The 27,987-nt window shown below is 61.6% G+C and overlaps 1 protein-coding gene and 1 long non-coding RNA gene across 2 annotated transcripts; both read left to right on the top strand.

Moving 5' to 3' along the window:
• Window positions 1–275: 275 nt before the first annotated feature.
• GPA33 (glycoprotein A33) lies at window positions 276–18,085 on the top strand. The gene is made up of 7 exons (XM_036442437.2): window positions 276–465; window positions 9,707–9,861; window positions 10,100–10,316; window positions 11,166–11,318; window positions 16,949–17,068; window positions 17,640–17,763; window positions 17,951–18,085. The coding sequence occupies exons 1-7, from the start codon at window positions 426–428 to the stop codon at window positions 18,039–18,041; spliced, it is 900 nt and encodes a 299-aa protein (XP_036298330.1). The 5' UTR covers window positions 276–425; the 3' UTR covers window positions 18,042–18,085.
• Window positions 18,086–18,238: 153 nt separating this feature from the next.
• Window positions 18,239–19,180, top strand: LOC123652523. The gene is made up of 2 exons (XR_006741898.1): window positions 18,239–18,333; window positions 18,513–19,180. It is a non-coding gene; the product is annotated as an uncharacterized LOC123652523 (long non-coding RNA).
• The last annotated feature ends 8,807 nt before the right edge of the window (window positions 19,181–27,987 follow it).

Raw genomic sequence — 27,987 nt, 5'->3', positions numbered from 1 at the left:
GGGAGGGGTCAGAGGGCCATACTGTGCCTCGGGGTGGTGCAGATTGTGGGCAACGCCCTTCTCTAACTGGCTTCGGACTCGTCTCTGAGATCATTTCCCGTTCTATTACGAGGCGCCAATTTCCTGTCCATCATAGGGAAGCCCAGGACTTTGTACACCTGTCAAGAGGTGAAGAGGCAGAAAGAGAGAGTTCAAGAAGGCGGGCAGGTTCCGTCTGGGGCCTTGGGTGGAGGAGGTGGAGCGCAAGTCCAGCCCCACAGGCGAGTGCACCTGCCGTTCCAGGCACGGGGCGGGGCGTGGGGCCAGCCTGAGCTGGGGGACCAGGAAGAGAAGCCCTCGTACACTTTGGGGCGCTCTAAGGAGTCAGCCACCTGCCTGGGTGCTGCCGGTTCCCGGCTGAGCTTGTGGCGACGAGGCAGAGGACCATGGCGGGGACGACGCGGGTGCTGTGGGTGCTCTGTGCGGGTGAGTAAGCCCTTCCCTGCCCAGCGCCCAGGGTGGGCACGTCTCCCCGGAGGCCCCCGGGCCACAGCTGTGCCCTGCTGGGCAGAATGACACACTGTCTTCCAGGCGGTGGGTTCCGGTCCAGAACCCACAATCAGAAGGTTTCTCATTCCCAAATTAGTAAATAGGGGCCCAGCCCTTTTCTGAAACGAAGAATTAGCAAATCCGTATTTTCTGACCCCAAATCAGAATAGAGGGTCACAGGATCTGAACCTTGGGACAAAGTGTTTGAAATTGAGTTTTTCCTGGGAAATCCAGGATCTATGGATCTAGACATGTTCACTACTTGAGATATTAGCTTTTGCCTTAAAACCAGAGAAAAAGTCAATGTGAAGGCGTTAACATCTGCACCACATACAGGGAAACTGAGGCAGAAAGGCAATTCACCTGGCCCAATACCACTCCCAGGGCAGAAGACAGCCTTGCAACAAGAACAAACAGAAGCTGTACAGTCCCTTCCCAAGGCCCAGCTCCCCGGCCTCTGGTTCTCTGCTCCCCGAGAACTCAGAAGACGGGGCCCCACAAAATCGAAACTAGACAGCTGTGGACCCGCAGCTGAGTCCAAGCCATGTCACTGTGGGAGACCGTGGAGTCCCTAGAGTTGGGATGGATGGAAGCTTGGCATTAGGGTCCATGGCGGGCATCGGAATGGGAATGGGAAGGGGAGGGAGAGATGGGGGCTGGGAATTTACGAGTAGAATTCACCCGGTGTACTTGACAACCCTGAGAAAGCCATCAGCCTGCGATGTAGAAGCTATTGCAGGCTCCAGGGCGCTGGGGAGAAAGGAGGGAAGCGGAGGGTCGTAGCCGGAAGCACAGAGGAGGCTCCATGAGGTGGAGCTCAGCTTCCAGCCGAGTGCCTGGCTGGTTTGACTCAGACTGAAGGGTCCCGAGTTTGATTCCAGTTCAGGGCACAGACCTCAACTGCAGGCATGATATTCAGGGAAAGTGCAGGAGGCAATCAGTTGATGTGTCTCTCTCACATCGATGTTTCTCTCTCTGTTTCTCCCCCTTCTTTCCACTCTCTCTAAAAGCCAACAACAAAAAATAATCACCTTGTACAGGCAAGCCCCAGAACCCGCCGGCCGCGCCCAGACCACCCTCCCAGGCCCCAGGCCTCCACCTTCCTCATCTCTCCACTCCTGGCCGCGGGGCCCTTGGGTGGAGGGTGGCCTGGCTCCGGGGAAGGGCTGGGTAGAGCTTGGAAATAGATCTAGAAAAGACCGATTCCCTCAAGCCCACACCAGGTGGTCCATCTGACTGGGGCCCAAGAGGCCTGGTCACTAGGTTACAGGGCCTGGGTCCACTCCCTCTGCCGACAGCTCTTTACTGAACCATGGTTTGTGCGGGCACCAAAGGGTGAGGCTCAGCCGACAGACCCAGGTGGGACTGGGACGGGGCTGAAAAGCAGCGACTATCCGGCTGGCTGGGCTGTGATGCCCACCTTTCCCTCCCCCATCCATGCAACCCACATCTGAATAAAAAGAAAGTAGATTGGCTTAGGAAATAAACTCAAAACAAAATGCTCACCCAGCGTAGAATGCAAAGCGGCCCTAGCTCTGCGCTGCCCGGAGGGTCGTTTGTCTCCCCCGGTGAGGAGGAACGTTCTTGGGCTTGTGTTGAGATTAAGTGTGTTTCTGCCCGCTTCCTCCCCCATGCCCAGGCCAGAACCGTGCCCACCACCTTCCCTTCCTTACCAGAGGATGGGCTGGAGCCCTGGGCAGAGGACCCAGGCTGGATGGCCAGCTCAGGTCGCAGGTCAGTTCACTGAGTGAAAACATTTGGGGGAGAAATGGCCATTGCCACGTGCATATGAACAGCGAAGGCCCTCACAGGTCAAACCTAGAAGCACCCAGGTGGCCCTCCACCAGGCTCCTGAGGGACCGAGGGAGGAGCCCTGAGGAAGGAGCGGAGAGCGGAGGGCTCCCGGAGGAGGCGGAGCGGAGTGGAGGGAAGGCCTTCGCCCTGCTTCCGTTCTGCATCTGCACTCCCCAGTCCTAGCTTAGGTCTGGCTGGTGTCCCGGGCGGAGCATCTCCCAGCTGGTAAGAGGCCCAGCCCCTTAGACTGCGGAGGAAGCAGATACCACATAAGATGGCGTGGGGGATGAGGCAGAAGCAGCTCGTTTGGAGAATTGAACAGTGACTAGCTGTGGCCTGACAGTCCTAACGTCACTGACAAACACTGCTTCCTCCCAGGCCTCCCACGGGGCCCTTCCTTCACTCGCTGTGGTGTGGGCACGTTCACCCCAACCACCTCCGCTTCCTAACCTGTGAAACGGGCAGGACGACCTCGAAGGTGCAGGTGCTGAGGTGCTGACCGACATGCACAGAGGTCGTGGGTGTAAAGATGGAGGGAGAGGGCCTGGCACCCAGGAGCATTCAGTCAATGCCTCTTACGATCGGTGCGGGCAGGTGTAGGTACAGAAAATAACTAGACTTTGGTTCCTCATGGCCAGAGGGCGCTGATCTGGCAGACCTGTGCCCAGAGTCAGGATGCCTGGGGAGGAGCCCAGAGATGTCGCCCCCCAGAGGCTGCTAGAGGAAATGCTTCAACCTGAGCCCAGAACTCCAGGGATTTTTTTGGTCGTCAGACCCCATGAGGACTGGGCGTGGTGACAGTCCCAGCGGCAGGAAAAGAGGGTCAGAGAGAGGAACCCACCAGGAAAAGCATCCCTGAACAGTGGGCCCAAGGCCCTGAAGTCTTTGAAGACATGATAACACACACACACACACACACACACACACACACACGTACGCACACACATGACCCACCGCCCTAGAACTAGAGGAGCCCTCCTTGAAGCGGAAATGAGAAAAACTTGGGAAAATACTGCTTTGCCCAGAGAAGTGAAGGAATCCATCACCCTCAAATATTTTTATAGAGGAGAAATATTTCTCTAGAGGAGAAAATATGTTTTTTCTCTCCCCTTACCCTCCCCCCCTCAGGCCTCCTCCCCCCCCCCCCCCGAATCTAAACAAATGCACTGAACCAGTGGGTGCTGATCCACGGTGGGTTTCGGCAGAAACCAGCTTTCTAAGTTCCCAGCCCTCCCCGCAGCAGGGGAACGCCCCTCAGTGCCTCCCACCTGGCCCTCTGAGTGCCAGGCTCCTGTCGGCCACTGGCTCGGGAGGCCGCACATCTGAGCCTGTGCCTTAGCTCCGCGCAGGCACCTGGCCCGGGCGGCGAGGTCTCCAGGGCTCGGCCTCAGCCTTGCACGTCTGATGGCAGAGAATCGCGTATGAGAGTGACCCTTGCCCAGAGCCCGGCTGGCGTCAGTGACCAGTGCACCTCCCCCTGCTCGGAGGTGGTGAGCCCCAAAGCCACTCCAGTCCCTAGGGCCATGGCGCCACCTGGCTCCAGGGCGCCCCCTGCCGGAGCCTGGGTGCGATCAGCCAGTGCTCGCAGGGAGGCCAGGAGCCGGGAGATACTCTGCCTGCAGCGGGGTGACCCGGACTGAAGGCCCGTCCTGGTGCAGCGGGCTGAGGGATGCCACACACGGGCGGCCTGAGGGAGCAGGTGTGCAGAGGCACAGCGGGATGAGGGCAGCGGCCAGCAACCCCGCTGCCCAGGGAGTCACCCGGGAGCGAACGTCCGGGCTGCCCCAGACTTTCTGAACTGGAACCCTGAGGGGCGGGCCTAGACCCCCTGTGATTCTGGAAAAGTCACCAGGCGACTCTGTGGGCCACCGGGTCAGGGCTGCGTTTGGAACTCGAGGAGCAGGTTTAACGCCCGCTCCCGGGCCTGACTGCAGCGGCTGGCAGCTCAGTCTGCACCTGTCCACCCGTTACCGAGGTCAGAGTGCCATGGGGACCGTGCCTGGGGCACCGGACGGAAAGCAAGTGGAAGCAGGGCGGGTCCCCCAGCTGGCCTCATGGCCGAGGGGTGACTTCAGCGGCCAGGGGAGTGGTGACAGGATCTGTCTCCAAAACCCCGGGGGGAACAGGGTGCTGTTCGGACTCAGGGGTGGTGAGACTCCGAGGGTGCTAGAGTGAGGCTGCCCCTGGCCTTGGCGACACTCGGGTTTATCTCCTCTCTGCCTGCCCCGGGCACCAATTGTCACCCCAGAACCGCCTCCTCCCGCCGTCCTCCCCGCCCTTGGCCACGCAGTGCCCCGAGCGGCCTTTTCTCTGCCTGTGAGTCAGGCGGCCATAAACCCCCGCGGGCCTGGCAGCGGGCAGACACTCCAAAGGTCACGGAGATGGGCGGGCGGGGCAGCTGCCAGCTCACCGCCCTCCCAGGCCCGGGCAGGGCTCCCCCCTGCTCCTCCCCTGTCCTCAGTCTCCCTCTGGGAGCTCCTGCCTGGAGCCGCAGCCGCTCAGGTCTCTTCACCTCTGCCCGGCGGGGAGCAGAGAGACCCCGAGAGGCACGGGGGGTGGGGGGGCCCTGGCTCCGGCCGGCTGTGCCCTGGGACAGGCCCGGTCCTCCGCGGTGCCACGCTGCCTGTTGATTTACAAACCAGAGCGGGTGATATGGTTCCAGGAGCACTGGTACCTATTTCAGGTCGTTTGGAAACTAAAAATGCACAACCCCCCCCAAATGGCCCGGTGACCCCTGACCCCAGTCAGCTGTCACCATCCTGCGGCGGGTCTGTGCTCTCTGTGCGGTGGGGAGCGGCTGAGCAGACACGCTCACAGGCTGGCCCAGCCCCTGCACACGGCCCGCCTCGGAACCCGGTCCCTCAGGCAGCCGTTCCTGTCCGGTCCTGTCCCACAGCCCCGCCCTCTCCCACTCTCCACTCCTTCACACTGGGGGGAGCGTCCGGCCCACAGGCCGCGGAAGGCCTGAGAAATCATTTGGTCTCGCCCTGCCAAGGCCTTAGGGGTGAATTAATCTAATGTTTGACCAAATACAGCAGGCTGGTTTTTAAGTTGATAGTTTTGTGTGGCCCATGAATGGTGTTATAAATATCCAAGTGGCCCCTGACAGAAAAAAGGGCCCCCACCCCTGCTTCACACAGCAGTGAACACGTCATTAGGCTCCAGTGGGATGCTGCTGGCGGTGACCTCTGACCGGTCTGGGCAGGGACTGTGCAGGAACCACTCGGTCAGCGAGGCCGTCTTAGCCCTCAGCTCCGTGCAGACGCGTTGGGGTGGGAAGGAGCCCTGTCTGGAGAGGGAAGGAGGCCTGCACCCACCCACCCTCATCGACGGGAAGAGGGTGCCCGGGATAGACAGCTGCCTGAGGGCCCTGAGAGCCGGCAAAGAGAACGAAAACACTAACTGAAAGCCACCCGCACCCTCCGCTCGCTGCAGCATATCCCAGCGGCCAAGACGCGGGAGCCGCCCAGGAGCCCAGAGAGACCAATGGCTGGAGGGGACGTGGTGCAGACAGGCAGCCCGGGCAGGAAGGCAGTGCCCTTGGAGGCAGCAGGGATGCCCTCGAGGGCATGACACTACAATACGTGAAATAAGCCAGAGGGAGACACGTGTGCAGGATTTCACTTACATGTGAAACCCAATAAACCCAAACAAACAAAAACAAAGACACGCACAGAATCAGAGACTGAGCTGACGGTGGCCAGCGGGAGGGGCGGAGCTGGAGGAAACGGTGAAGGGATTGCAGCGATGACACGGTCATGGCCCATCGGGTGCCGGAGGGGGACGTGGTGAGGTGAGCACATGGGAAGGATACACATTTTGAATCACTATACTGCGTTCTTGGCACTAGTGTGATACCGTATGCCAACTGCGCTTACAGAGAGAAATTACGTAAAAGCGGCGCAGTAAGGGCTGGGCGTTCCCGGGGGGTGCCCGGGGGAGGCGCCGTGAGCACGCCGGCGGCTGCCCCGCGCCTCGCACTGAGCCAAGGGGAAAATCAGTGGGTTGATTGGCATTTGCAGATTCTAAGATCCGTGTTGAACAAAACGTTCAACAAACATTCATCGATTCCTAACCCTCATCTCCCACAAGAGGCCATGCGAGCAGGAGGGCCCCTCCCACAGGCCAGCTCTTCCCACACCAGAGCCTGTGCCCAGGCCCGGGCGGGCCGTTGCCTCTGGCCTCAGCGCCAGCTCCCGCTCCCGAGGGGGCAGCCCGGGAGCAGACGGGCTTCCTAAGGGAGGCAGTCCTGCCGGAGCCCCAGGGTCCCCCAGCCGCAGTGCGGCCTGCAGCAGCCAGTCCGTCAAGCACTTCATTACCCTCCTGGGGGTGCTGCTCCCGGGAGCTCTCGGGAGACACTTCATCTCCTTAACAAACGGGATTATTTACAAGCTCCGAGGCTGCGGCTGCGGCTGGTCTCCAGCCGCCCCTGAGGGAGGCTAACCGCCCGCCCGGTCCGTCTGGGGCGCTTTGCAGACTTGGCCTCCCCCAGGAGCGGCTCCTTTACTTGATTTAAAATTTTTTTTTTTTTTTGCATTTTCCAGTGATCTGTGGGAAGGTCTTCCACCAGGTGTCTGGGCTGTGAATCCTCCCCACGTGGGAAGCGTGACTGCTCTGCACCTCGTTCATTTGCTAGAGCAGGTCCCGTGTGGAGGCATTGGTTGGGCTCGGGGATGTGACGATGAAGCAAACACAGCTCAGCAGAGGAGACACAGACATCTCTGGGACCTGCTTCTGTGCTGGGGGAAGGGTGTGCGCGCTAAATGCATCGTCATTCCACCCTCACAGCCACCTGGGGTTAGATAGCACCATCCTCATTGTAAATGTGCTTATTTGTTGACTTTAAGAGAGAGACAGAGAGAGAGAGAGAGAGAGAGAGAGAGAGAGAGAGAGATTGATTTTTTTTCTTCTGCATATTAACACATTCATTGGCTGCTTCTCAAATGCGTCCTGACTGGGGACTGAACCCCCACCCAGCCTTGGCGTAGGGGATGACTCTAACCCACTGAGCCACCTGGCCAGGGCTCCTCATCTTGCAGCTGAGGAAGCCGGGGCACAGAGAGGTGCCCTGGTTGCACAGCTGGTGAGTCAGGGTGAGGTGGCACCCGGGCAGCTGGGCTCCAGCGTCTGTCTCCGAACCGCCCTCCCGGGGGCGCGATGGCCCTTCATGACCGCGGTTCTCGGAGCAGGAGCTCAGGGTGGCGCTGGCACCGCCCTGCCTGGGAGAGAGTGGGCGATTCCTCTCCGCCCAGGGCACAGTGCGAGAGTGCGCCACCCTCCAGGCCGGTGCGGCACCTGCTCTCCCAACGTGTTACACCCCCACCCCACCCCAGGGGAAGGTTAGCTGTCATTGCACCATCAGTGCTCAGCCCCTGGGCGAGTCAGCATCGGTGGACGGTGGGTGTGTGGGGAGCTCACACTTGAGGAGCAAGGGGAGTGAGGAGGAGGGAGGGACATTCTGGAGCCTGAAGGACAGCTCTAGGGAGGCAAGTACTATAAGGGGCTGAGGGGGGGGGGGCAATCCGGGGCAACTGGGAGGAAGGGGCCCAACAGACCTGTGCAAGGAAGTGGAAAGAAGTGATTGGAAGGCTCTAGAAATTTCTAGAATCCTTCCACTTTTAGTTTTCTGATCACAGGCTAGATGTCCCACCCGGGGCCCCTCCCCTGAGCAGGGATATGAAGATCCCACAGAAGAGGAATCCAGGGCCCCAAGGCTACCACCTGAGCCCAGAGGTGGAGGACCTGCTCGTTCCCGGAGGTGGGAGGGGGCGGGGAGGGGGCGGGGAGATGGGGGAATGGCCATCGAAGCCCCAGCCCGCACTGCCCCGGCGTGAGCGCCAGGGTCCGGCTGTGTGGGCGCTGTGGGCGTGACGTCCCTAAACCCGGGTCATTCCCAGGGGGTTATGGCACACGGAGGGGTGCCTGGGGCCACGACCCACCCACAGAGGCCGCCGGGGTTACACACAGCGTCTGCCTCCGCTCTGGCTCCGCTCAGGTGCTCCCCTTTGCGTTACGAGCCCTCCCCGTCCATTCACTTCCGCCTCTCCCCTCACAGTCCACCAGCTCCGGTCCCAGCGACCCTAACCCTCAGCCGTCCCCTTCCTTCCCCGCGCCCGCCCACCTGGTGCTGGTGGTTCAGGCGTGTGACTCTCCTTTGTAACACGGAGCTCCTCGGGAGCAGACCGGGACGGGGCGGTGGGCGAGGCCAGCAGGCCGAGCACACGCAGGGGAGCGAGCGGGCGGGCCAGGCCGCGGGCAGCCCCCTCTCCACGCGAAGTGCCCGTCCCGTCAGGCTCTGGCCACGCGGCCCGCTCCCAGGGGAACGCAGGCCGGGGGCTGGGGGGCCACGGGGGCCGTGCGTTAGTGGATGAGGGAGCCCTGTTTAGACTCACTCACTCTGTGCCATGTACTTCCTCCCGTGGCCCGGAGGAGCTGTGTGTCACCCGTGGAGCCGCAGATGCGGGAATAGACGCTCTGGCCAGGGAGGGGAGGATGGCAGGAGGGGAGGGGAGGATGGCAGCAGGGGAGGGGAGGATGGCAGCAGGGGAGGGGAGGATGGCAGCAAGGGAGGGGAGGATGGCAGCAGGGGAGGGGAGGATGGCAGGAGAGGAGGGGAGGATGGCAGGAGAGGAGGGGAGGATGGCAGGAGGGGAGGGGAGGATGGCAGCAGGGGAGGGGAGGATGGCAAGAGAGGAGGGGAGGATGGCAGGAGAGGAGGGGAGGATGGCAGGAGGGGAGGGGAGGATGGCAGCAGGGGAGGGGAGGATGGCAGGAGGGGAGGGGAGGATGGCAGCAGGGGAGGGGAGGATGGCAGGAGGGGAGGGGAGGATGGCAGGAGGGGAGGGGAGGATGGCAGCAGGGGAGGGGAGGATGGCAGCAGGGGAGGGGAGGATGGCAGCAGGGGAGGGGAGGATGGCAGGAGGGGAGGGGAGGATGGCAGCAGGGGAGGGGAGGATGGCAGGAGGGGAGGGGAGGATGGCGGCAGGGGAGGGGAGGATGGCGGCAGAGGAGGGGAGGATGGCAGCAGGGGAGGGGAGGCTGGCAGGAGGGGAGGGGAGGATGGCAGCAGGGGAGGGGAGGATGGCAGCAGGGGAGGGGAGGCTGGCAGGAGGGGAGGGGAGGATGGCAGGAGGGGAGGGGAGGATGGCAGCAGGGGAGGGGAGGCTGGCAGGAGGGGAGGGGAGGATGGCAGCAGGGGAGGGGAGGCTGGCAGGAGGGGAGGGGAGGATGGCAGCAGGGGAGGGGAGGATGGCAGCAGGGGAGGGGAGGCTGGCGGCAGGCTGGCCCGAGGCCGCAGGGAGGCGGGGTGTGGGGCTGTGGCCGCGGCAGGGAGGATGCCTGGGCATGCCGGTGCCCTCACCCTGCCCCCGCCCCTGACCTCCAGTCTGGGTGGCCGTCACCGCCATCTCCGTGGAGACGCCGCGGGAAGTGCTGCGGGCCGCCCGGGGCCGGAGCGTCACCCTCCCGTGCACCTACCGCACCTCCGTGGCCGAGCGGAAGGGCTTCATCCAGTGGGACAAGCTGCTGTGGAGCCACTCGGTGAGCCACGGGCAGCAAGGGCGGGGGGGGGGGGGCAGGGGACGTGGCACAGGGGCTTCCGTGGAGGAAGAACCGATCTCAGGCAGTTCCGGGTTCCTTTTGGCTAAATAGGTGAATGAATAGACTCCAAAGGCTTGGCATCGGCTCTGGGCGGGTGGGGCCTAGGGTCGGCAGTGCCTGGAGGAAGGGCCGCGCCGAAGCTTCAGGTGAAGGCCAGGCGCATCTCTCCTTCCTCCAGGAAAGCGTGCTCGCCTGGGCCTTCTCCACCAAAGAATACAACTACGGCGACCTTTATAAGAACCGTGCCAACCTGTCGGGCAACGTCGAGGAGTCCGACGCCTCCATCACCATCAGCCAGCTGACCATGGACGACAACGGCACCTACGAGTGCTCCGTCTCGCTGCTCAGTGACCTGGGCGGCACCTCCAAGGCCCGCGTCCGCCTCCTGGTCCTGGGTGAGTGCCCCTTCCAGTGGTCGGCACGGGTGCTGCGGGGTGCCTGGATGGGTGCCTGGAGGGGGTGCCTGGAGGGGGAGCCTGGACAGGTGCCTGGAGGGGGTGCCTGGAGGGGGAGCCTGGACAGGTGCCTGGAGGGGGTGCCTGGAGGGGGCGCCTGGAGGGGGAGCCTGGACAGGTGCCTGGAGGGGGTGCCTGGAGGGGGCGCCTGGAGAGGGTGCCTGGAGGGTGTGCCCATGTTTTGCTTAAAAAAAAAAAAAAGAGTGAGAGATCATACTGTACTGTATGTTAAGAAATTCAGCAGTCTCTCTTAAAAAACAAAATTTTCTTTCCCCTGCGGGGGTGATTTACCCACAAGGGCATTAGTTAGGTGGCACCACCCTCCCAGGCTGGACGAGGCACAAGGTCCTGGTCACCCAAGGAGGCCTCTTTGCCTGGGGCACCTGCCCCCTGCCCACGGGATCACAGCCTCCAGCCTCTGGCGCCCCCTGGTGTCCTCGGTGGGAGGCGCAGGCCCTGCGGCGGCCTCCAGCCCACAGCGTCCCCTGCTCCGTCCCAGCACTCTGCCCGCACCAGGTATTCAGGGGCATCGGGGTCTTGTCAGAGCGGTCACCGGCCAGCTGAGGTCTGAGGTCTCCGGGTCCCCACATGGGGGTGTAGGGCTGCTGGGATAGAGGGGACAGTGTGCGCTGCTCTGCCATGGGACAGGCCGCTGTGGGCTGACCTCAGCGCTCACCTCTCGGCTCTGGGCTGTGAGCAGACAGGACGGCACACGTGTGGGCGGGTGCGGGGGAGGTGGCTGTCCCCGAGCCCCACCTGCTCACGCCTTCTCTCGGCCCCTCCCCACAGTGCCGCCCTCCAAACCCGACTGCAGCGTCCTGGGCGAGACCGTGATCGGGAGCGACATCCAGCTGACCTGCCAGTCCAGGGAGGGCTCCCCGGCCCCGCAGTACCAGTGGCGGAGCTTCGACCTGCAGAACCAGGAGCGGAGGGGCCCACCAGGTACCACCCGCCGCAGCCGATCGGCAGGCTGCAGGGCCCCGAAGGAGGTCCCGCCCGAGGGGACATCCCGCCAGCAGGGGCACCGCCGTCCGGGCTGTCTCCGTGGGCACCGCTGTCCGCCCGCGGGGGCACCGCCGTCCAGGCTGTCTCCGTGGGCACCGCTGTCCCGGACTGTCTCCATGGGCACCGCCGTCCGGGCTGTCTCTGTGGGCACCGCCGTCCGGGCTGTCTTCGTGGGCACCGCCGTCCAGGCTGTCTCCGTGGGCACCGCCGTCCGGGCTGTCTCCGTGGGCACCGCCGTCCGGGCTGTCTCCGTGGGCACCGCCGTCCGGGCTGTCTCCGTGGGCACCGCCGTCCGCCCGCGGGGGCACCGCCGTCCAGGCTGTCTCCGTGGGCACCGCCGTCCGGGCTGTCTCCGTGGGCACCGCCGTCCGGGCTGTCTCCGTGGGCACCGGGCTCTCAGAGCCACGCCTCCCGTCGGGGTGCTGAGCGCCCGGAGGTGGCTTTGTGAGACGCCCGTGGTGGGAGCGCAGACGGCCTCCTCGGCCCAGGGCACAGCGGTCACTGGCGAGAGCCCTGCGCAGCTCTGAGTGCGATTCTGTCCTCACGTCCGGCCCCGCGGCCCCGCTCAGGGTGGGAGCTTCCTGTCTCCATCCCCTCCGAGGCTCAGACTCCCCTGAATCCCACTTCCACAAGCGCACCCCCTGTGGCTGCACACAGCAGCCAGGGCGTGGTGAGGGCCGTTCCATTGCCAGGAGACCACGTTCGTCCTGGGTGGCTTGGTGTCTGACCTTTTGGTCAGGAAACAAGCTGGGAGGGAAAATCCAAACACTAGATAAATGTTCTCCGGCCTTACTACGGGGCCCATGGTGTGGGAGCACCACTGGGGGCCGAGGCCCATGGTGTGGGAGCACCCACTGGGGGAGGGCCCAGGGCCCATGGTGTGGGAGCACCCGCTGGGGGAGGGCCCAGGGCCATGGTGTGGGAGCACCCGCTGGGCCCAGGGCCATGGTGTGGGAGCACTCGCTGGGCCCAGGGCCATGATGTGGGAGCACTCGCTGGGCCCAGGGCCCATGGTGTGGGAGCACTCGCTAGGGGAGGGCCCAGGGCCCATGGTGTGGGAGCACCCGCTGGGGGAGGGCCCAGGGCCCATGGTGTGGGAGCACCTGCTGGGCCCAGGGCCCATGGTGTGAGAACACCCGCTGGGCCTAAGGCCCATGGTGTGGGAGCACTCGCTAGGGGAGGGCCCAGGGCCATGGTGTGGGAGCACTCGCTGGGGGCCGGGGCCCATGGTGTGGGAGCACTCGCTGGGCCCAGGGCACATGGTGTAGGAGCACTCGCTGGGCCCAGGGCCCATGGTGTGGGAGCACCCGCTGGGGGAGGGCCCAGGGCCCATGGTGTGGGAGCACCTGCTGGGGGTCGGGGCCCATGGTGTGGGAGCACCCGCTGGGGGAGGGCCCAGGGCCCATGGTGTGGGAGCACTCGCTGGGCCCAGGGCCCATGATGTGGGAGCACCCGCTGGGGGAGGGCCCAGGGCCCATGGTGTGAGAACACCCGCTGGGCCTAAGGCCCATGGTGTGGGAGCACTCGCTAGGGGAGGGCCCAGGGCCATGGTGTGGGAGCACCCGCTGGGGGAGGGCCCAGGGCCATGGTGTGGGAGCACCCGCTGGGCCCAGGGCCATGGTGTGGGAGCACCCGCTGGGCCCAGGGCCCATGGTGTGGGAATACTCGCTGGGGGCCGGGGCCCACACTGCCGGGCCAGCTGCACTCAGAGCTCTCACAGATAAGACAAGGCCAGAGGTGCCCTTGGTCTCGGGGGTCTTCCAGCTCAGTGGGCTGGGAACAGGGAGGGAGAAGTACTGCGTGGGTAGGCATATTCATGGGGTAGGCATGTGTGTGAGCAGGCATGTGCGTGGGCAGGCATGTGCGTGGGGAGGTGCGCGGAGTAGGCACGCGCAGGCTAGGCGGTGTCTGGAGAAGTCTGATGCCATGGCCACCGCTCGGTCTGTCCGTCCGGCAGCACAGTGTGGCAGCGGGTCTGGTGCTGCGAGCTTTACAGCCAGAGGCACTGTGACGGGCACAGAGGGTCACAGCGGGTCCCGAGGAGGGCACTGGAGCGGGCAGCACAGAGCTTGGCTGACAGCACGGACGCTGTGTGACCTGGCCTCTCTGTGCTGCAGTGTCTGCATACACCCGGTTGTTCTTGTTTACCACACAGGCTGCTGTGGAGGGTGCATAAGAGCATGGTGGCATGGGGTGCCAGCAGATAGTGGGCACCTGGCGCTGCTGTGGGCCAGGCCGCAGGGCACCGGCCGTGAGGGAGGCGAGTAGCCGGGAGCGTGCTCGGGAGGGAGCCCGTGCCCCAGGAGGGGAGCTGCCTGGGCCTGAGGCCACCTGCTCCTGCTGGGGCGCCCCAGGAGGGCACCCCATTCACAGTAATACTTCCACCAGCAGAAAAGGTCCCCATTGTCAGAAGCTGACGCTTCCTCATTCTTCAGGGACCCCAGAGGGAGACCCCGAGGACACGGGGCAGGTTCAGGAGATGCACTTGCCTGCTTTTGAGAAGCTCATCCTGGTCAGACTCGGGACCTGGGGGGCAGGAGAGAGTGGGCCAGCGGGAATGCCCACAGGAGCCCCTGGTGCCGTGGGCGGTGGGTGGCATTCCTGCCTCAGAGCCGCAGAGAGATGTCCCGACTGCTTCCTGCGGGGCCAGACCAGACCTGTTTCTCACTGAAGCATCTCGGTCCACAGTGGACAACGGAGCAGGGCTCCCCCTCCCGGAAGACAGAGGCCCCCCATTAGAGGGGCTTCCTTTGGCTGAGCAGGGGGCGGGGGGGCAGCCAGCAGGGAGAGCAGGGAATCAGATCAGCACACAGGGCCCGGGGTCTCCATGGGCTGTAAGTCCCCCACGGCCTTGTTCTAGCCCCCCTCCCCCTGAATGCCGTGAGGAGGATAAGGAGATCCCGGGTGGGATACCTCTGAGCATCCTCTGTAAAGCAGAAAGGAGCGGGAATTTGATATGCGGGAGAGATAAAGGGAGGGAGGGGGAGAGGGAGGGTGGTACTGGGGCTGGAGCATACAGGGAGGAGGTTCAGAGAGGAGGGCATGGACCCTTCTCCCAGCAGCCAGGGAAGATCATGGAGGACAGAGGCAGCAGCCAAGCTGCAGACGAGGAAAGTTAGCTCTTGTCAACTGACTTCAGTGCCTGGAGACCAGGCTGCTCCGTGGAGCAGAGGGAAGGTGGGAGCTGCTGTCCTGTGCGTTTTCCATCTTGACCACAAGGTGTCACCATTGCAGCAGAAACAGCTTCAGACCCATCAGGTGCTTTCCAAAAAGGGGGTTTGGGAGCCCCCCTGGGATCAGAGCAGGTCTTGGGCCCCGTATGCACCGGGCAGCCGTCCATGCCCGCTGTTTGCTTAGGAACCGGGAGGATGGTGCTGACTCCGGTAGGAAGCCCCGGTCCCTGCTAAACAAGCCATCCCTCCATCCTTGGGCCATGCACCTGAGCGCGGGCCCAGCTCAGCGGCTCCGGCAGGGAACCTGACTCACCTGGACGTGTGCCCAGGTCCGAGAGCATTTCCCAAAGTGGGTTCCTCAAGTCGCCCCCTTTTAAAAGTCCCATTATTTAGAAAACGAGACCATTACACCCTCACCACCCAGTGCTCATTAGCATATCAGAAGCTCTGAGAGTTCTGTCATTAAAAAATGTGATTAATTTAACCCTTAACGCTGATTTCCAAACCCGTTCTGGTCTTGGACTCTTCAGTTTATGAGCATCGCTTGTGACCACAATCCAGGGACCTTATGCCCGGAGGCTGAGGCCCTGGGCTTCAGGAAGGAGCGCCAGGGACGCCAGCTGCCGCTCTGGCTGTGGGAGCAGGCGCTGTCATTCGACTCTGCTCCTCAGGGAGCCCCGGACCCGGCGGGCGGCGGTCACATTCCCTCTACAAACCCCACAGCACACGGAGCTCCGCTCCCTGCCGCCCGGCGCGCTGTCTCCCTGGGGAATGGGGCCTCGCGCGGGCCTTGCTCGGGCCTAACCAGGATGCGCGTTATCGCCTCCCACTTCTTGGTTTGTGACCTCGGGTGGGCGGGCGCGTCCCTCGCCTCTGTCGGGGGGTGTGGGAAGCAGCAGGGACCTCATGCCCAGGAAGCTGGGGTGCCACCTTGCGAGAGCGGAGTGGGCGGGAGGCTGGCTGCAGGCAGGACCAGGCCCAGACCCAGCCCGGGGACCACGCTGAGGAGCCTGGACTGGTCCCTGGAGACCATGGCGGCCCTGGATGTCTGACGGGCGGTGGCCAGTGCTGTTTGCATGTCGGCTGTCCCCTCAGGGCGGAGCAGCGGGGCCGCACAGGCTTGTTCTGCCACCGGAGGGAGAACAAAGGCCTCCTAACCCTCCTCTCAAAACTGCGGTCACAGCAGAGCGCCTCAGAGCACAGGACATGCAAATACGTGGACACCCCTCTCCTTCCACGGGCACACACCACAGGCCGGGGACTCACAGGAAGGTCGCCGTGAGGACATTCGGGCCATCCCCTGTGTTCAGGAGGGCTGGGTAGCACTCCCCCTGACTCAGAGCTGCGGCTCCCACAGTTAAATGGCCATGAACATGGTGGACAGTGAAGAGTCGAGACAGACAGCTGCCTCCCCACCCTCCTCCCAGATATACACACTCACTTATACACACTCACTTATACACATTCACATATACACACTCACATATACACACTCACATATGCACTCTCACATATACACTCACATATATACTCACATATACACACATACATTCTCACATATACACTCTCACATAATACACTCACATATACACATACACACTAACACACCATATACACTCACATACCACACACACTCACACACACATACATTCATATACATACACACCACACACATATACACACTCGCATACCACTCAACTCACATATACACATGCACACTAATACACTGCATACACACACTCACATATACACACATACCACTCACAGTTACATATACACACACACTCATATACACGCACACCATACACATTCACATATACACTCACACACACACACATTCACACACCACTACACCCACGTATACACATACACACTAACACATCACATACACTCACATACCACACACACATATACACACACACACCACACACACTCACATATTCACACTCACATATACATGCATATACACACACTCACATGTGCTCACACACTGATTTCTAAAGCTTCCTCCACATGCGTCCCAGCTACAGGTTTTCATTTCTGAAGGTCATGGAGGGGTCATAGTGACCCCTAATCAGAATTCCATGTGCGTGTGTATGGGGTGTGTCCGGAGTCCCCGCCAGTCGGGCCTTCTGCTGTGGGCCTGAGGGACGGGGCCTCGTCTGATGCCCACAGTGTCCCGGGAGGCAGGCACCAGCACCATCTCTGTCAGAAATAAAGACACCGGGCGCAGCAACGCTGTTAGGTGCCCGAAGTCACACGGGGAGTAAGCAGCTCGCTTCCCGCAGCCCGTCCTGCATGGGGGGCGTCTCCAGGCCCCAGGGAGCCCGGCCCAGCAGCTGCGCCCGCTTTCCCCTCCGCCTGGTGCCCTCTCACCCCCGTCTTCCCTCCCAGGCGCGGGGCACGCCCTGACTCTGAGGAACATCTCCACGGACATGTCCGGCTACTATGTCTGCACCTCCAGCAACGAGGTGGGGACCGAGTCCTGCAACATCACCCTGACCGTCAGGCCTCGTAAGAGCCGCATGTGGGGGCGGGCAGGGAGGAGAGGTGCCGCTGGCCGGGTGGGCGGGTGGGCGGGTGGCTGGGTGGGCGGGGTGGCCCGGTGGCCGGGTGGCCGGGTGGGCAGGTGGGCGGGTGGGCTGGTGGGCTGGTGGCTGGGTGGCAGGGTGGCCTGGTGGGGGACCAGCAAGACACCCTGTGAGCCCACTGCCTGGAGGCCAGTCCAGCTCCCTTGCTTCTTTGGCGACAGCACCCAGGACAGTGGTGCCAGAGCATCCTTCGGGGCGGGCCCCTCCCAGCTCAGGGGAAGCCAGAGGACGCCTGGCTGACCTGAGGACGCTCCGGCCCAGGGAGCACGGGGAGGCGGGGGCACAGAGCAGGGCCGCCGGCCTTGTCCTGTCCACGGCTCCGGGCAGAAGAGCACGCTCAGCCCTCCTGGCGCTCCCCCCAGCCCAGGCCTTCTGGTGCCCCAGGCCGCTCCCTGGGCTGGAGGACAGGGTGGGGAGCTGGGATGCGGGGAGGGAGAGACCGGGGCCCGGCCGGGGCTTCCCGGTGCTCAGCCCGCCAGCTCTCTGTCCCTCAGCCTCCATGAACGTGGCGCTGTACGCGGGCATCGCGGGCGGCGTGGTGGCGGTCCTCATCGTCATCGGCGTCCTGGTCTATTGCTGCTGCTGCCGGGACAAGGGCGAGGACCCGGAGCCCAGGCCGTGAGTGTGGGGCCGGGGGCACGGGTCTGGGCAGGGCGGGCAGGTGTGTCCCAGCTCTTGGTCCCTGCGGGTCCCTCAGCTCCCGTCCTCTCTGAACGCCCTGCAGCCAGGGTGCGCTGGGTGGGCTGTGGGCCCTGAGGGCAGCGCCGGCTCTCGGCACACCTTCCCTCTGTCCTCACGGCCTCAGGAATCGGTCCATCTACCGGGAGCCTCCGGAGCAGCTGCGGGAACTTCCCAGAGGGCGCGAAGAGGAGGATGACTCCAGGCCAATCCCCTGACCATGCTGCCCCCTCTGCTCCGGCCGCTTTCCTGACCCCCACCCCCAGCACTGAAGGGGCCTCCTCCCATGTCGGCCAGAGGCCCTGGCTGAGCCTGGTGAGCCGATGCCACCTGCCAAGTGACCCTCCCAACGCCCACCCCCGGCTCCCTCCCGGCCCCCGGCTCCCGGCTCCCGGGACCAGGCTGCGCTGGGCTGAGGTTCGCAGGCAGCACATTTTAGTTGAATGAATGAACAAACAGGTGCACACACCAAGGACCCCTATTATTTACCCAGCTCCCGTGTACACCCGTGTTCCAGGCCCCCCATTATTTACCCAGCTCCCGTGTACACCCGTGTTCCAGGCCCCCCATTATTTACCCAGCTTACATGTACACCCGTGTTCCAGGCCCCCCATTATTTATCCAGCTTATGTGCACACCCCATGCTTGGGCCCCCCCCATTATTTATCCAGCTTACCTGTACACCCCAGCCTTGGGGCCCTGGCCTGGCCGTGAGCACCCCTTCCAGCCTCGTCACCCGCAGGTTCCCTGCACCTCAGACACTCCTGCAAGGGCCACCCCAGCCCCTACCCCGCCCGCACGGCTGCCCACGCGGTGCCCATCTCTGCTCTCAGCCTCCCAGCTGTGCCCAGGCTGCTGGCACCCTGATTCCATAGCCTGCCCCGGTGTGCCCGCACCCCGGCCCGCACACAGTCTCTCCCTGCGAGGTCTGTGCTCCCAGCAGGGCTGGCTCCACCCTGCCTGCCAGCCGGCCTTCCCCTCCGCTCCCCCTGGCGGGCTGTGGACACAGAGGACGTGCACCAGCCTTGCTGGTTCGGTGAACTACGATGCGCTGCTGTGAGTGAGCACACGGGCGGGGCCTGTTTGCAGAGCAGGAGTCACACGTCACGGCGACGCCTCTGAAGGCCCGGGTCACTGACCTGTCCACCCTGCTGCCCTTCCCCACCCTGCCCTGCCCAGCAGCTCCGGGCCCGGCTGGCGCTGCTGGGCCGCTGGGCCCTCCCACGCCCGCCGGTGGCTGTCCTTCCTGGAGCCAGCAGCGTGGCCGCCCGGCCTCGTGGCGGTGGCCAGTCTCACCCTAATGCTGTTTACTCTGAAATAAACATGGTCTTTTCTGGTTGATCAGAAAAGCAACTTTGAAAATCTGCTGTTCATTTGTGATTTAAAAATAGATCTTTCATATATTTTGTTAAGTTCTTTGCTTCATTCAAAATGCTGTCAACAATGATCAAGTCAGTAGATTTTGGTGTGGGTTTTGGTGTGGATTTTGGTGTGAATTTTGGTGTGGGTTTTGGTGTGGGTTTTGGTGTGGATTTTGGTGTGGATTTTGGTGTGAATTTTGGTGTGGGTTTTGGTGTGGATTTTGGTGTGAATTTTGGTGTGGGTTTTGGTGTGGATTTTGATGTGGATTTTGGTTTGGATTTTGATGTGGGTTTTGGTGTGAATTTTGGTGTGGGTTTGGTTCTCACGAGGGTAGAGCTTGTGTCTGTGCATCTGTGCCCACCTCCTGCAGCCTCTTCTGTTTCCTTGGTGACGGTCAGGCAGGAGGAGCAGAGGGCCAGGTTCTGGGGCTGCGTGTGTTGCCCCGATAGGACCACAGGTGGGGAGCACGTAGGCCTGGGAGTCGGAGCGCGGGAAGAAGCCGCCTCGTGCCTCAGCCGTCGGAGAGGAGCAGAGCAGAGAGCCTCTTCCCCGGTGCTCGCTCCAGGCAGCTGCTGCCTCACGTTCAAGGTCCTGTCCATTCCCTTCCCGTGGTCCCCGTGCCCTCCGTCCCAGCACCTGTCACAGGTACTCACTGCCACGGCCGGTTTCAGCCTCGGACCTTACCTGTGGCCTGGCACCTGGTGACCCTTGGTGGATGTTTGTTGAATGAATAATGTTTGGCGCCACTTCTGCAGATGCCCACGGCCCTCTCCCAGTCCTCCTGATGCTCTGAGGTGCCCTCTGCCAGGTGGGGCCAGGCTCTGCCAGCGTGTGTGGGTCCGGCCGGCAGGCGCGTCTCTGCTCTGGAAGGACCCTGAACGTTCAGTGCCTTGGCTCTGGCTTGGGGGGGGGGGGGGAGGGATGGGAACCCACTGATCAATCCACGGCGACCGTGTGGCTCCTTCCCCGTGAGGGCTCTGTGGCCGCGGGTCATGGAGGTCGCACCGAGTCCACAGGAGCTGCGATCGCAGGGAGGTGACACAGGCCCCGGCTCTGAGATGGGAGCGTGGCCTCCGGCAGGCAGCGGACTGAGTCGCTCAGCCCGAGGGGGCTGAGGCAGCTACAAAGAGGAGGTGGCATTAGGGCCGTCTTTGAAAAAAAAAAAATGAGTTTTACAAGTGAAAGGACTGGTACTGACCCCCCCCCCCCCCCCCCCCCCCCGCCCCGTGTGGGTCTGTTCCTTGCTTGGGTCTCAAACCACACTATCAGGTGGTAAGACTACCATCTTCTGCCGAGTTTATTTGAACCCAGAAGCTCAATGGGAATGAGATGGTTGCAGGTTCTCTTACGATCAAAGTTAGTCCCGCAATAGACTCCTCGGCGGGCGGCCCAGCACTCCTTCCCATTGTGTGGTTTCCTGCAGATGGTCCAATGGTTTGTAGCCCGCTGGTGCTTAGGGCTGCGCTGGCTGAGGGAGCACTGCTGGGCACTGCCAGGCACCGACAGGCACTCAGACAACCTCAGGCGATGTGCTCAGCTAACCAAGCTGCTCTGCGGGTCTCCCTTCAGTGGCGTCTGTGTACGCCGAACAGCGTTGGCTTTCCAAGGCAGAGTCACAGGAGCCGACTCAGAGAGCCTGAGTACAACCCAACAGCATTGCTCCGGGAGCTGCTCTGCGCAGCCGCCGCTCTGAGCACGCTCCAGGGGCATCTCAGAATCTGCGCCTGTGACCGGGCTGTTATTGTGCCCATTTCAGTGATTCAGAGCACATTGAACAGGCACTGAATTCCATTTGGGTATTTCCAGCTGTCAAGCAGGCCCAACTTTCCGGCCCTGACCCTGGCATTCCCACCCAGGGGGTGAGCCAGAACCAGGAAGGATGGCTGGGACCCTCATCTCTCAGCAATGGAACCAGGCGTCACCTGTGGGCATTCTGATAGGCTCTCTGGCTTTGGCCCGCCCTGGAGGTTCTGGTTGGCCCTGGGCACCTGCACAGGTGACGCCTGGTCCCCATGGGGGCGCTGTTCCCGGGGAGGCCACTCCCCGGACGCCCGCCGCTGTGACAGCGTGTTCCCCGGGGTCCCTGTCCTCTGACCGGCTTCCAGAAAGGCCTTTCCACCTTCCTGGCGTCACACACGGGGAAGCGCAGGCTCAGGGAGTGAGTCACAGAGTCAACAGCGGGTCGGTCTCAGAATATGACCCCGAGTCAGCTCTGTCTGAAGCTGCTGCCACCTTCCCTCTCGGCCTGTGGACGCAGAGGGCGCTGAGAGGGGACAAGGCAGGAGTGGAGGCAGAGTAAGGGAGTTTTATTTTAAATATTTCTTTATTGATTTCAGAGAAGAAGGGAGAAGGATAGAAAGATGGAAACATCAATGATAAGAGATCATTGATTGGCTGCCTTCTGCATGCCCCCTACTGAGGACTGAGCCTGCAGCCTGGGCATTTGCCCTTGGCTGGAATTGAACCTGGGATCCTCCAGTCTGCAGGCCGATGCTCTATCCACTGAGCCAAACCAGCTAGGGCTGTTTGTTTATTTTAAATGTGTACGTGGTGGTTATTACCCAACAGATGTAACACTATACCTGCGTTCTGCAAACAAGCTAAAGCAATGGACTTACGGGAAAATGGGGGTTTGAGGAAGACCGTGAAAAGCCAGTGGAGCTGGGTAACCAGGTCAGCTTTGAACATTAACAGTTCTGGTGAGTGTCCATGTGACATTAAACCCAGGTGCCCACAGAAGGGTGGCGAGCGACGTGGGTCAGTGAGGTCAGGCGGCTGCTGACGGGACGCGGGTGACGAGCACTTCCAGCTTCTCCTGGGCACAGGGAGCTGCCAGCAGTGACGTCGGGTGCCGTAAGCACAGCCTGCGAGGCCGCACCCATCCAGTGGAGGCCGGAGGCCCCTCAGGCCCGCGGGCGGGGCGCCTGGAGCAGGGATGCGGCCGGGGAGGAGCTGGGTCCTGGCGGGACCGAGTGGGACTCGGGAGATTGCACGCTCTGCTCCACGCCCGTGTCCGTTGCTTATTTCGGGACCTCCCTTTAATATTTCTGGGCCTCAGGGCCCTGAGTCCAGTCCCCGGGAAGTGGAACTGGACCGGGAGGGGGGCTGCTGTACTTCGTTTTAACCTTTCATGTATTTTTGGAGTCCATCTCAGTCCTTTTGAAAACAAGATGAGCTTGATTAGCGATAAATAAGAATCATAGCAACAACCGTTGCTATGGGCCGGAACAGCAGTCCCAGGAAGGGGAAGCAGGGCCTGGGGGAGGAGCAGGGGGCGAGGACCCCGGCGGTGGGATGGGGTTCGGGGGGAGGAGACCTGGGCTGAGGTGAGCAGAGCCCAGCCCGGCAGGTGCAGACGAGCAGGGAGGGCCACGGCCACAGAAATCTCCCTCCACAGGCTCCACACAAACCCCCCTGCACCCCCTTTTCCTCTAAAACCAGGCACGGCATCCGCTGTGGGAAGTCCTCAGGGAGCCTGGCTTACTCAGCGTGACGATCATCTCTTTTTCTGAATGAAGAGAGACAAGCCTGTCTGTCTCCACCTGAATTCTCACCCCCACATTCCCAGGGCCTTGACAGGCACCTGTCCGCCTAGCCTCCCGCCAAGGGGAGGAGCCGCCCCGATCCGCGAGGAGCACTGAGACACGCGGACCTCCAGGGAGCAGAGCCAGAGCTCAGGCACCTGGGCAGAAGGTGGCATCAGCATCATTGGAAGTGGCTCCTGCAGAGACACCGGGCTCCTCCGCGGGGCGCCCGCCCTCCCCCCGGGCAATCTGAGTTCCCCGTGGCTGCCCGGAGAGACGGCTCCCTGTACCAACGGCATCGTTTCATCTCGCTCCAAAATGAAGGAGCTCGTGCAGCCGCCTCCGAGCAGGAGCTGAGAGGTGCGCTCAGCGCCGCGTCGCCCCCGCATCCAGGGGGGCTTCAAAGAACCGGCTGAAACACGAATTGAGCAACTTTCTAGAAAAATCAGCCTCGGTGAGTCACAGCCAGTGGGGTTTCTCTGTACCCACGCTCTGTCACCAGGGGCCAGGGGAAGGGCTGAGCTTTAGGGAGCATACTCAGACACGACCCATTGTAACCCTCAGGCCCACACTCCCAGCCAGCTGGTCACGCGAGCCCAGTTTACAGACAAAGAAACTGAGGCTCAGGGTCAGGCAGCAGGGAAGTGGCAGAACTGAAGCCCAAAGTGAGGTCTACTTAAGTCCTGGGCTTTATTTTAAAACTTCTTCTTTCAGAGAGAGAGAGAGAGAGAGAGAGCCTCAGACCCCAAATAAGTGTCTGTTGCTTAAATACAGCTCCACACCCCATGTAAGAACAGCTCAACACCCCGTATGAGGACAGCTCCACACCCCGTGTAACACAGCTCCACACCCCGTGTGAGGTCAGCTCCACACCCCAAGTAACACAGCTCCACACCCCGTGTAACACAGCTCCACACCCCGTGTAACACAGCTCCACACCCCGTGTAACACAGCTCCACACCCCGTGTAACACAGGTCCACACCCCGTGTAATACAGCTCCACACCCCGTGTAACACAGCTCCACACCCCGTGTGAGGACAGCTCCACATCCCGTGTAACACAGCTCCACACCCCGTGTAACACAGCTCCACACCCCGTGTAACATAGCTCCACACCCCGTGTAACACAGCTCCACACCCCGTGTGAGGACAGCTCCACACCCCGTGTGAGGACAGCTCCACACCCCGAGTAACACAGCTCCACACCCCGTGTAACATAGCTCCACACCCCGTGTAACACAGCTCCACACCCCGTGTGAGGACAGCTCCACACCCCGTGTAACACAGCTCCACACCCCGTGTAACACAGCTCCACACCCCGTGTAATACAGCTCCACACCCCGTGTAATACAGCTCCACACCCCGTGTAATACAGCTCCACACCCCGTGTAATACAGCTCCACACCCCGTGTAATACAGCTCCACACCCCGTGTAACACAGCTCCACACCCCGTGTGAGGACAGCTCCACACCCCGAGTAACACAGCTCCACACCCCGTGTAACACAGCTCCACACCCCGTGTAACACAGCTCCACACCCCGTGTAATACAGCTCCACACCCCGTGTGAGGACAGCTCCACACCCCGTGTAACACAGCTCCACACCCCGTGTGAGGACAGCTCCACACCCCGTGTAACACAGCTCCACACCCCGTGTAACACAGCTCCACACCCCGTGTAACACAGCTCCACACCCCGTGTGAGGACAGCTCCACACCCCGTGTAACACAGCTCCACACCCCGTGTAATACAGCTCCACACCCCGTGTAACACAGCTCCACACCCCGTGTGAGGACAGCTCCACACCCCGTGTAACACAGCTCCACACCCCGTGTAACACAGCTCCACACCCCGTGTAACACAGCTCCACACCCCGTGTAACACAGCTCCACACCCCGTGTAATACAGCTCCACACCCCGTGTAACACAGCTCCACACCCCGTGTAATACAACTCCACACCCCGTGTAACACAGCTCCACACCCCGTGTAACACAGCTCCACACCCCGTGTAATACAGCTCCACACCCCGTGTAATACAGCTCCACACCCCGTGTAACACAGCTCCACACCCCGTGTAACACAGCTCCACACCCCGTGTAACACAGCTCCACACCCCGTGTGAGGACAGCTCCACACCCCGTGTAACACAGCTCCACACCCCGTGTAACACAGCTCCACACCCTGTGTAACACAACTCCACACCCCGTGTGAGGTCAGCTCCACATCCCGTGTAACACAGCTTCACACCCCGTGTAATACAGCTCCACATCCCGTGTAAGGTCAGCTCCACACCCCGTGTAACACAGCTCCACACCCCGTGTAACACAGCTCCACACCCCGTGTAACACAGCTCCACACCCCATGTAACACAACTCCACACCCCGTGTGAGGTCAGCTCCACATCCCGTGTAACACAGCTCCACACCCCGTGTAACACAGCTCCACACCCCGTGTAATACAGCTCCACACCCCGTGTAACACAGCTCCACACCCCGTGTGAGGACAGCTCCACACCCTGTGTAATACAGCTCCACACCCCGAGTAACACAGCTCCACACCCCCTTAGCCATCGCCTCCCCTTCAGGAAACTTGTGATGTTATCAGCAAGGAGCAGCCTTCCTCCTCTCCACTGTTACTTTTCCTGTCCGGCTTCTCTCCGACAGGCTTCCATTGTCTCTCTCCTGAAACTACAAACATCCTGTGCCCTCTGACGGCTCCATGACCAGGAGAGCTCGGTGGGCCCGGGAGCGGCTGGCAGGAGCCGTGGCCGCCGCCAGTGCTGGGAGGCCCCATTGAGAAGAGGGACCAGAGTGGTCATGTTGGCACGGACTGGGCAGAGGGCTGGGCTAGCAAGGGCTCCGATTGTTCCTAACGAATAAAGAAAGGAAACGCACAAAGGAGGCGAGAATGTGTGCGAGGGAGTGATTGCAACATGGGATCGTGGACTTGGAACCCGGTCAGGAACAGTGAAGACAGCGCAATGGTGACGGAAGTGGTGATTGAATGGACATGCTGTGGATCCCAGAGCTATAGGAGCATTGAACTTGGGGTGTCGGAGAGGCCCCAGTACAATAGGAGCATTGAACTTGGGGTGCCAGAGGTATGAGCTTAAACGGAGGTGGGGAGTAGAGGACAGGGCTGGCATAGACGGTGCGGGTGGCGGTGGTGTAATGACAGGACTGGGGTCTGACTGGGAGAGTGGACGTCGCAGGGGATGAAGGACAGCTCACTGAGGTGAGAAAGTCAAAGCACCAGGATCTGAAAAGCTTATCTCCATGGAGACTGACATCACCAAGAACCATGGCAGAAGTGGCACTGGAGAGTGAGCCCAGACCTACGACCATCACAGACACAGTGGCGTGCTCTGGTCGGGTGGGGGGGCACTCACAGTGGAGGAGGCTTTGGGAGGAGGGAGGCCAATGGTGTTTAGGGAACTGGGGGGCCAGGCACACCCACCCCCTGGAGGGATGAGGGGAGGAGCAGCAGCAGTGGTGAGGACCCAGGGCATGAGGTGGGGCCCAGGGGACGTGCCCACAGCCCTTGGGCTCAGATGGCCCCGAGGAAGGGCTCCCTGGGGTGGGAGGGCTGGAGGTGGGGCCAGGGAAGTGTGCAGAGCTGTTTGGTGTTTGGGACTCCAAGGTGGGGGCTGTGGGGGAGGGAGATGTGGGGGGGACATGAGCCTGGTGTTGTGAGTGGGGAAGGGTGCAAACAGGGCAGCCGCTGTGTGTTGGTGTGAGGATGCCGTGGGGTCCTGGGCCACAGTAACGCTCCGAAAAGCAGGGATGAGGCGGCAGGGAGAGGGCATCTCATCAGAGCATTCAGGGTCCCCGGGGGACAGGGCTCAGGGGGAGGCTGTTACCTAGAACTTACTTACCTGGTGCCAAGTAGTCTAAGCACATCCATCTTTTCCACTTCATAACCACTGCAGGGTGTTGTGTGTTACTGTCCTTACTGTGGACACAATAAACAACTTGATTGCACAGTGGACCAAGGACAGAACACGGAGTTAACAAGAAAGGAAAGGTAAATTGCTCTGAAGTATATAAAATAACCTCAGCCTCACTCGTAAGAGAAATGGAATCTGCCTGATGGCAATACTGCGTTTACCTGGCTCCCTGACAAACACAACCTGTGTGGTGACGCGCAGGATGGTGAGGCTGGAACAGGGGCTTCATACTCAAACATGTGCAAAATTACACACATTCAGGCAAATTCACTGCAGTGTCTGCAACAGCTGGAGCAGCATCGCCCCTGTCTGAACACATGGTAGGCCTCACGGTGCAGCCTGCGGGCCATCATGCATAACCCACCTGTGGGCCATCACCCTGTGCAGCACCAGGCCTACGGGCCACCTGTGCGGCACCTGCTGAGAGGCGAGAGGAAGCGCTGCTGCGGGTGATGGATGATGGAGTCCCTCGTCCTCCAGGGCAGAGCACGTGCTAGCAGTCCGGCTCTGAGAGAGGCTGCGGAATGCATGAATGGATGCGTGCCTGGGAGGATACCCAACCAACTGGCAACACTGCTCCCTCTGCGGAAAAGAATGGAGGCCCGGGGACCGGGAGGCCGTATGTCATGCTGGAGACTGCCCAGAGCTCTTGGTATCCTTGAATTTGCATGTAAATATAGCACTTATTCCACACAAAAAAATGGTGATAATTAAAAAGTGCGACTTTCGCCAAGACCGGTTTGGCTCAATGGATAGAGCGTCGGCTTGGGGACTGAAGGGACCCGGGTTCGATTCCGGTCAAGGGCATGTACCTTAGTTGCGGGCATATACCCAGTAGGGGGTGTGCAAGAGGCAGCTGATCGATGACTCTCTCTCATCGATGTTTCTAACTCTCTATCTCTCTCACTTCCTCTCTGTACAAAATCAATAAAATATATTAAAAAAATAAAAAAGTGCGACTTTCTGTCCTCCAGTCTGGGAGAAAAACATCGCACACCGTTGTACTAGCAGATGGAAGTGGGGTGTCCGTAGAGGCGGGCTGGGGAGGGGGGTGTCAGGGCAGGGGTGTGCTTCTTTCTACTTTATCTCAATACACTGCCCAGGAGCTGGGACGAGGGCCCGGCCTCCAGCTCAGGGCATCTCAGCAGCACTCTGGCCTCTAACAGACTTTTTAAAACCTTTTTTCTGGTTGGAAAGCAGGTGTCGGAAAGCTGAAGAGTTCGAAGAGCACTGGTGCGTCTGGTGAAGGTCCAAGGCTGGTGTGCCAGGGCGGCCTCCTAAGCGCTGTCCCTCCTTTGTGCCCTGTCCCCTGGCAAAGCAGCTGTGCTTAC

Source organism: Pipistrellus kuhlii, unplaced genomic scaffold, assembly GCF_014108245.1.
Source record: "Pipistrellus kuhlii isolate mPipKuh1 unplaced genomic scaffold, mPipKuh1.p scaffold_m20_p_18, whole genome shotgun sequence".
Lineage (NCBI taxonomy): Eukaryota > Metazoa > Chordata > Mammalia > Chiroptera > Vespertilionidae > Pipistrellus > Pipistrellus kuhlii.
The sequence above is the reverse complement of the archived record's forward strand: the minus strand, read 5'-3'. Positions and strand labels throughout refer to the sequence as shown.

Coding starts and splice junctions, on each gene's coding strand:
- GPA33 (XM_036442437.2), top strand. CDS start 426: ATGGCGGGGACGACGCGGGTGCTGTGGGTGCTCTGTGCGG. Junction 11,319..16,948: donor GGAGCGGAGGGGCCCACCAG/GTACCACCCGCC, acceptor CTTCCCTCCCAG/GCGCGGGGCACGCCCTGACT. Junction 17,069..17,639: donor CACCCTGACCGTCAGGCCTC/GTAAGAGCCGCA, acceptor TCTGTCCCTCAG/CCTCCATGAACGTGGCGCTG.